General features: G+C 62.9%; 1 protein-coding gene across 3 annotated transcripts; it reads right to left on the bottom strand.

Moving 5' to 3' along the window:
• Positions 1-210: 210 nt before the first annotated feature.
• On the bottom strand, positions 211-8,126 carry VIL1 (villin 1). Of its 3 annotated transcripts, XM_075710222.1 has the most exons (21): positions 7,068-7,157; positions 6,481-6,495; positions 5,916-6,017; positions 5,600-5,674; positions 5,262-5,458; positions 4,868-4,976; positions 4,450-4,560; positions 4,138-4,340; positions 3,548-3,626; positions 3,297-3,395; positions 3,047-3,200; positions 2,838-2,938; positions 2,559-2,696; positions 2,232-2,390; positions 1,960-2,139; positions 1,702-1,847; positions 1,439-1,583; positions 953-1,141; positions 730-798; positions 409-546; positions 211-324 (listed from the first exon to the last, which is right to left on the bottom strand). In XM_075710222.1, the coding sequence occupies exons 1-21, from the start codon at positions 7,155-7,157 to the stop codon at positions 211-213; spliced, it is 2,613 nt and encodes an 870-aa protein (XP_075566337.1). The 3 variants fall into 3 exon arrangements, with proteins under 3 accessions (XP_075566337.1, XP_075566339.1, XP_075566338.1); XM_075710224.1 differs by lacking the exons at positions 6,481-6,495; positions 7,068-7,157 and adding an exon at positions 8,053-8,126; XM_075710223.1 differs by lacking the exons at positions 6,481-6,495; positions 7,068-7,157 and having other exon boundaries at positions 1,702-1,839; positions 1,970-2,139; positions 5,916-5,990.
• Positions 8,127-8,745: the final 619 nt, after the last annotated feature.

The raw sequence follows: 8,745 nt of genomic DNA, 5'->3' as shown, positions 1-8,745 counted from the left end.
GGTGGGCAGCTTGTGCAATGCCTCTGAGCACAGGGGGGGCAAAAGAGGGACCCGGGGAAGAGGAGCCCCCTGCGCGCCATCTCTCTGCCAAATAAGCCCCACGCCTGGGCTGAGCCCAGGGGTCAGGGGGGAAGACGTAGCCCCGCTCTCCAAATCAATTTTATTTAATAAAAATAATAAACAGGTTGTCCCTGTGCCCAGGCTCCTGCGCTAGAAGAGTCCTTTGTCCTTCTTGAGTTTCTGTTGTTTCCACAAGGGCAGGTTGCCGAAGGTGGAGCGGTTCATGCCGAAAACAGCCTGGAAGTCCTGGTCGGAGAGGTGGCACTGGGGGAGGAAAGAGGAGGCTGAGCTAAAGCTGGGGGGCTTCCGCCGGTCCCCCCCCCCAGCATCCCCCTGGCCTTGTCTCACCTCCTTCCTGCTGGGATCCACGCCCCGCGGCAGGTCCTCAGCCGAGGTGTTCACCAGCACGTCCAGGGGGAAGGTCTCCAGTTTATCGGGGAGGAGGGTGGTGGTGGTGGTGAAGACCTCCTGCCTGGATGTGAGCACCTGGGTGGTGGGGGGGACACGGTCACATCAGGGGCTGCCCCAGGGATGGAGGCACCAGGCTGGCTCCAGGTGTCCCCTCACTGGAGGACATGTCCTTGCAGCTCCGTGCCACCTGCCAAGGGGATGGAGGGGCTTTCTGTGCCCCCTCCCACTCCGGCCGCCCCATTTCCTTGTGCCACTTACTGAGGTGAGGTGCCCAAGGCTGCTCTCATCGCCCAGCTCAGCTCTCAGCGCCTCGTACGATTTCTTGTCCTGGGAAGGGGACAAAAGTGCTCAGCCCCTTGGCATGGGCAGGGATCAGGCAAACTGCTGCCCTCACCCAGGAGATGCTGTCTGGGGCCAGATCCACATCTGGTCCCATCTGCAAAGGGCCCCCTTGGTCTTTCCAGCCCCTTCCATGACTCACGTCCCAGTTGAGAGGGTCCCAGGCTGGGAACCAGCCAGTGAAGGTTGGGGGCTCATGGCCCTGCTTCACCACAACGATGGGGGTGTCGAGGTCGCGCCCGCTGGGGTGGCTCCGCAGGTACTCCTGCACCATCACTGCCGCCGCCTCCTTCTCCGACTCGTTGGCGCCTTTCCCAATCCAGAAGAAAACCTGCAACAAGGTCACCATGTCCACCACTGGGGTGAGATGGGGCCCTCTGGGGCCGTGCCCGACCCATGGTTGGGGGCATGCAGGGTCTGTCCATGCGGAAGGGCACTGGGAGTCCACCCTCAGCCATCCCTGAAGCAAGGAGGCTGGAAAAAAACAGCGTGGGGCCAGGGACATGGGGTTTTCCAGCCTCACATCACACTGCTTCTGGCTGCTGCAGGTCCTCCACCCCCCCCCCCCAGTGAGGACATCAGCTTGTGGATCAAAGGTGTCCCCCTGCCCTGTACCCCCCCAGCTCACCTGGTCCCAGATGTCCAGCAGGTAAACGTCATTCTCCTCCAGGTCGTCCTGGGTGAAGTCTACGATCTCCGTGGCCAAGAAGATGCCTGTCTTGTTGGAGCACTCAAAGAGTCGGGGCAACACAGAGGGGTTCTCCTCCTGCAGCCTGGCAGGGGGCAACGCAGCAGTGGTGGGAACAGGGCTCATCCCGTTTGGGGACTGGTGGCCCATCTTACCCCTGAGAGTGGGTAGGAACAAGGGATCCCCTGACACAGGAGTGGTACCTCTTGCTGTTGGCATACTGGGATTTGCCCCCCAGGGCCACCCAGAACTCAGGTGGCTCCTGTCCCTCCGCGATCACTGGCTTCTCCGTCTTGGAGATGATGTCAGCCACCGTCTTGCCCATCTCGCGCTCGTCCCCACTGCAGCCCTGCCAAGCAAGCATGGCTACTCCATCACCAGCCCCAGCCAAGGAGGAGGAAGAGATGGGGACATTTGTTTTGGGGGTGGCAACACCCCCCCTGGTGCCCGGTGGTACCCACCTTTCCATACCAGAGGTAGCAGCAGCTGGGGGTCTTGAGCACGAAGACATCATTGGAGTTGAGGGAGGAGGCACGGACGGGCACCTCGAAGGCCTTGGTGTTGTACTCATTGGTGCCGTGCACGTGGAAGAGGCGGGTGGAGGGTGCGGGCTCATTGCTGCCCGCCCGTGAGGTGCCACCCTGGGGGCGGGGGAAGGGGACAGGAGGTCACCACTGGTGCCGCAGGCTCACCCGCCTGCATCCTCCCCATGCCCCTGCAGCCCCACACTCACCAAGTACACCACCATCTTGCCCTTGAAGATGGCCATCAGGTGGGCTGGCTCCTTGCCCATGGTGACGCGGACCTGCACAGGCTCGTTGTTGTACTTCTGGTCCAGGATGACGCTTTGGTAGGCAGAGGCAGCCAGCTCATCTGTGCTGGCTTGGCGGCCCTGGGCAGGGCAGAGGGAGGCTCAGCATCCACCATGGCCCCCTTTTCCCTCTTGGAAAGAGGGAACCCTCATGCTGTTCCCATGGGGTCATGCGTAGGGGCAGAGCACCTCCGGTCCAGGGAGGTGCCCCTGTCCCCCACCCATGGGTCAGTGACCTGCAGGTCTCACCTGCCAGAGGTAGATGATGCGGTTCACCTTGGGGCCCACGAAATAGGTGTAGAGCACCAGGTAGCAGTCCCCGCCGTAGAAATGGCCCAGCCACTTCTTCTCCACGGGCACCAGCTCCTGGTTCTCCACACGCCAGACCTGGTGAGACGTGGACAGGGACGTGCTGCTGCCAGGGCTGGTGCAACCCCCTGTCCTGCAGCCCCTGGACCCCATGGCATCCCCTGGTATAGCCCAGGGGGACCCCCGAGAGGGTCCCACATTCTGCCCCAGCCACCCTACCTCCACCTCCCCGGATCCATCATCCACCATCTTCTGCTGGGCGGCCATCTGGGGCTTGGCGTGCAGCGTGGTAGCATCAAACTTCACCTGCTCCACCTTGGCTGCAGGGAAGGGCAGAGGGCTGAGCCACATCCCACTGGCTGTGGGGGTCCCCACAGCCCCCCCATCCCAATCCAAGGAGTCCTGCAGTGTCAGAAGGGGACACTCACCCACTTTGCCCACAGTGTGGGTCTTGCCCAACCCGCTGGTCTGGTTGGGGGCAGTCCATCTTTGGAAGAGCTGCCTGAAGATGGTCGACTCGGACCCATCGTTCTCCACCTCCACACTGGTGCTGGCTGGGTAGTTCTTGGCTTTGATGAAGCCCTGGGGGGATTCAGACCCAGAGGATGGGCATGGGGTGCCTGGCACCCCGGGGAGCAGCTAGGATATCCCATAACTGACCCCCAACCCAGCACCCACCAGCGCCCTGCTCATCGCCTGCTGCTTCTCCTCCTTGTTGGCATTCTTGCCCTTCCACACGAAGATCTTGAGACCTCCTTGATCAAGGATGTAGCAGTCCTTGGAGCGTGGACAACAGAAGAAATTAGTACTTTGGGCAGCTTTAACCCTTCAAAAGCCGATTTGGAGGGTGAAGCCCACCAAATTGGCTTTTGAAGGGTTAAAGCTACCAAGGAAATTGGGCATCCCCAAGCATCCCATGGGTGACACACCTCATGCAGGAGCATGTCTTGAGTCAGCGGTCGAATCGCCACCTCCTGTATGACCAGGTTCCCGCTGGCATTGGAGAGGCTGGCAGGGGAAAAGAGAGGAGGAAGGGTTAGAAACGAGGTTGGAAAACCCCCTCCCCATCCCCACCTTGCGGTGGCAGGCGTGGGTGGGGATGTCCCCTCCCCATCCCCTTCCCCACCCTGATCACAGCAGAGGTGGTACCCAGGGACCTTCTTGCCCTGCCATGGTGACAACCTGGCTTGCAGCTTGCCCTGCCTTGCAGCTCACTCATGACCATGAGGAGGGAAAAAGGGGTGTCAGATGTGATGGGGCCACCCAGGGGTATTGCCACTGTATCCTAAGGTCACACTTGCACGAGCATCTCTCCATTGGGTACCAACCCTGTTGGTACCAGGGACTCCCCTTGCTCCAACAGCATCCAAAGGACCTGTACCCACCCCTGCAGTGGCCTTGACCCCTCTTGGTGGCTGTCCATGGGGAAAGGAGTTGTGGGACATAGCAGAGATGGGTGCTGGGTCCCTCTGGCACCCTGCAAAATGCCCCTGCAGGCGACCCACCCCCGGCAACTCACTGGTAGAGCTTGAGGGAGGACTTGAGCTTCTGGTCCACTTTGTCATCAGGCATGGCTGCCTTGATGTCCGTCTTCTTGCCCAGCACGTGCGTGAGGACCTGCATGAGTGCTGGCGAGGCACCCTCATCCTCGCCATCCACTACACCCACCTTGGCACGGCCTCCGCGCTCCCGGTCCCGGATGTCTTTGGCCAGGATCATTGCCTGCACCCGGGGGAGAAGTGGTCAGCCCAGATCAGGGAGGGAGTGGCCAGTCACCCCCCCTTCCCGCAGCCAAGACCTTCCTGCAGACCCTGGGACCACCCAGCAGTACCTTCAGCCTCTCATTTCGGTTGCTGTCAGGGCCATTCCACTGGATGATGAGCTGGCCCAGGTCCAGCAGGAACACGTCCCCCTTGTTGAAGCTTTTCCAGCTCATCTCCACCTACAGCGGGATGGGATTGAGGGGGGGGGGGGGGGGTCAAGCAGCAGGATACCTGGGTCCCCCTTGCTCCACAGCCCCCACCTGTCCTGCCTCAGTGCTGGCCTTCAGCCTGTATTCATCCTCCCTATCCCAAGAGGGGCTTTTTGGGGTGAGGTTGCTCCTGAGGTAAGGCAGTGTGGCCCCACACCCTCCCTGTACCCTGCTTGAGGGCAGCTGTGTCTGGGAGGGGCTCTAGCCTGAACCTGACCCCAAACAGCATCTCTGCATAGAGGTTGGTGGCTGGGGACCCCCACATCCCATAACTCACCTCTCCTGCCACCACGTTCTTCTTGCCCTTCACATGCAGCAGGCGCTGGACATTGTAGGTGTTCGTCTCCACATGCTTCATGCCTGAGGCCACCCCACCTTTCTTATAGCTTGGGGGGGGGACAGACCTGGTGTCAGCCCTGGGCCTCCCCTTCTCACTCCAGCAGGGTGCCCCTCCCACCTCTATGTGCAGGGAGGTGTTCGGGGACCCCCACCCACCCATGTGGGCGATGGATGGAGCGAAACCAGCTCAAGATCCTCCTCCTGCCTCCCCCACCCCACTGGGAGACGGCTGTCCCCATCCCCACTGGGGATGTCCCCATGGGGGGCATTCAGAGGACCCCTCCCCACCATCATCCACTGTGGGAGCGGGTTCCCGGGGGTGACCAACGTACATGAGTCCCTGCTTGAAGTAGGCGCGGAAGGTCTCGCTCTCATGGCCCTGGACCTCACGGTGCTGCACAGCCACCATGTTCAGGTGGTCATCCATCTGGCTGGTGTACATGGCAGCAGCCCCCTGCTCGTCCTGGCTCGACTCCTTGCCCAGCCAGTAGTGGATGTTGTAGCTGAAGCTGCTCCCAGTCTTGCGTGTCTGCAGGACACCGGTCCCCACTAGAAGACCTCCTGTGTCCCCAGGCCACTCTGGCCAGGGACACTCCTCCCTGTGCCCCAGCCTCCCAGCTCCGGGACAGAGCCCATCCCCAGTCCCCCGCGACACCCCAGGCTGCCCTACCGACAGCAGGATGTAGCAATCCCCCTCATAGAAGTTGCCGTAGCTTTTCGTGGGCACTGGCACCATCTCCATGTTCTGCAGAAGGAAGGGAGACGTCAGCCCTGGCAGGGACCCCACCTCAGCCAAGCCCCACGCACCCTGCTGCCCCCAGCCCCAAAACCTGGGCAGGTTTAACCCTGGGTGCTGCACTGAGACCCCCCCAAACCCAAGCACTGAGGACACAAAGGGGGGGATCTTCCCCTCCTGCAGCCCCCCCCAAACAGCGCAATGATGAGAGCCTGAGAGATGGGTGCCCAGGCTGTACCCCTGTCCCCACCTCGATTCGCCATATCTGGATGCCCGGCGTGGTCTTGTTGAGCGTCCTGCTGACTTTGGTGCTGAGCTCCACCATGGTGACGGGTGCTGCAGGCAAGGGGACCTGCTGGAGCATCGGCAACACCCTCGTTAATGGCAGGTGGTGTCATTAAGAGCTGGGACAGAGCCAGCCTGCCATGCCATCTGCTGCCCTGCCTGCTCTACAGCCAGCCGGGCCACAAATCCCCCGTCCAGAGCTCATGGGGTAAGGGGACCCCCCCCCAGCACTCCAGTGTCAGGGCTGCGGGCATGCAAGCAGGGCTGCCATCCCCCTCGGCCTGGCTGGCACTACGGCTAATGGGGGTTGTCATGGGTCCATGCCAGGGTCTGTGTTGGGCAGGAGCGGGGTCCCCCGAGCGCCCCGGTGCCCTGCCCTGTGCCCAGGCATGGGGCTGGGCCGTACGGCGTCCCCGGCGCAGCAGCCACAGCTGGGTGACAGCGCTTCGCCGGGGCCTGCTCCTCCCCAGCGCCAGCGGGAACCAGACCTGCTCAGCCTGGTCCCAGCACGGCTTGGCACGACATGGCACAGCACGGCAGAGCCGCTGCTGGTGGCCTTGCGCACACACACACGCATGCACACACACACACACACACACGTGTGCAAGCACACTCTGTCCTCTTCAGCTCCCCCCACTCCCAACCCCACTGCCGGTTCCATGCCCCCCAGGGAGGGCACAGCCTGGCCCCACAGAGGTGCTGAGCATGCCAGGGCTCAGCCCCGGTGCTGCTGGTGTTGCCTGCAGCCATTCCTGCCAGGCTGGCAGTGCTTGCTGGCAAGCAGGCAGGGGGGGTCCAGGCAGACAGCGTTGGGCAAAGCCCCCCGTGTGCCCTGGCAGGGAGCGCCAGCAGTGCCCAACAGAGAGATCTCCACTCCCCCAGCCCCACAAAACCCCGCCTGGCCCCAGTGCGCTGCCCTGAAAGCACCCACATCCCGTCCCTCAGATCCAGGGCGTGACATCCCCCCAGCGCAGCCCCGAGGTGGGACACGGGTGGATCCCCACCCCTGTCCCCAGGCCACCCCAATGCCAGCAGCAGTGGTGGCTGTGGGATGTGCTGCTCCCACCATGCCCACCCTCCAGCCCCCCAGCCCAGCCCCTCACCTTCCCTGCAGAGCTGGGCACAGGTGAGTGTACCTAGGCAAAGTGCTCAGGTGCCAGCACCCACGAGACCTTTGTCCCCTCCTGTCCCAGCCTATGTTCACCATATAAGGGCAGGAACAGCCTGGAGTCAAGGTCCCCATGGCCCTCTAAGGCTTCGTGGCACCTGAAGAGCCCCTTTACTCATGGGGTCATTGCCCCCCCAGGTGCTGCTGCAGCACAGGGCAACCCCAGACACCCTGCCCACGGGCTTGCTGTGCCCAGGGTGGTACCTGCCGCCCTTCCCAGGCCTGCTCCCTTCTTGGTCCACGGCACTGAGCCCACGGTGATGGGGTTTTTGATGCCTGCCCCCCACCAAAAGGTTCCCCAAAGTGATAGTGATGAGCTGAACCAGCCCGGGGGGGGGGGCGGGGGGTGTCAGCCACAAACACGGAGGTGCCCTGATGCCACAGGGATGGGTTCTGCCACTGCCCTCCACTCCCCAGTCCCCAAAAACCCCCCAAACCCTCCCCGCCATGGAGCACTAAGCCCGTGGCAATGGGGTTTGGGTTTTTTTTGTTGCCTTCTCCCCCAGAAAAGTTCCCCAAAGTGACAGCAACAGGCCGATGCCACAGGGCTGGGCTACGCTGCTGCCCTCCACTTCCCCAGTCCCATGGCAACGGGGTTTTTGGTGCCACCAGCTCAGAGCCAGCAGCAATGCAACATCATCTTCCTGGGGCTTCCCCTTCCCACCCCACAGGTGCTCTTGTCCCACCCCCTACCTGGCATGTCTCTTCCCTGCCCATGGGACTGTCCCCAGGCTGTGTCACCCCCCTCAGCTGGAGTCCAGATCCCTGCTCACTACCCGAGGGGCTTTGCCTCCCCGCCTTGGGGGTCTCTGCAGCTGCCGCTGTCTTGGGGATGGGAGGGGCACAGGGATGGCGCACGGGGCTGGGGTTTGGGGGCACGGCTAAGCCCTATGCCCTGTGCCATGGCCCCAAACCCCAGCCCAAGGAGTGCTACCTGATGATGCCCTTGGTGTTGGCAGGGAGGAGAGGGGACTGGAGAACCACCCAGTGGCTCCCAGCCCCGAAGGTGGTTTTTCGGGGACGACCAGGGGTACATAAAGCTGGGAGGGGGGCGGTTCACAGCAGCAGGCAGGCTCCCGGGCTCCCCATCCCACTCTTATCTCTTCCCCAGCCCTGCTGGTTTGTCACAGCCTTATCTCGTCCACCCTGCTGAGCCAGCAGCCCTGGCCACGAGCACCACAGGCATCCTGCATCCTGGCTGTCACTCCGGCGCCAGGCCTGGGCTGCAGTGAGCCCCAAGTCCTGCCTGCCCCCCCAAAAGATCCCCGAAGTGATGGCCATGGGCTGAACCAAGCCAGGGGGGTGTCAGCCACAAACAAGGGGGTGCCCTGATGCCACAGGGATGGGGTCTGCTACTGCCCTCCACTCCCCTGGCCCCCAAAACCCTTCTAATCATGCCACCCAGCTCCTACCCCCAGCACCCCACACCAGCATCCCCCGTGGGACCCTTACCTGCGTGCAGAGCCCCTGGTGTGGGCGTGGGTCTGAGTTTTGGGTGGGGTGTGACACCCAGGTGTCCGCTCTCCACTCGGCGGCCGCGTCCCAGGGCTGAGCCCACCAGTGTGGCACAGTGGTGGGGGACCCCACGCCAGCCCCAGAGGGCTCGCACCCTCCCCGGGCCCCCCAG

This window comes from Pelecanus crispus, chromosome 5 (assembly GCF_030463565.1).
Source record: "Pelecanus crispus isolate bPelCri1 chromosome 5, bPelCri1.pri, whole genome shotgun sequence".
NCBI classification, from domain to species: Eukaryota; Metazoa; Chordata; class Aves; order Pelecaniformes; family Pelecanidae; genus Pelecanus; species Pelecanus crispus.
The sequence above is the reverse complement of the archived record's forward strand: the minus strand, read 5'-3'. Positions and strand labels throughout refer to the sequence as shown.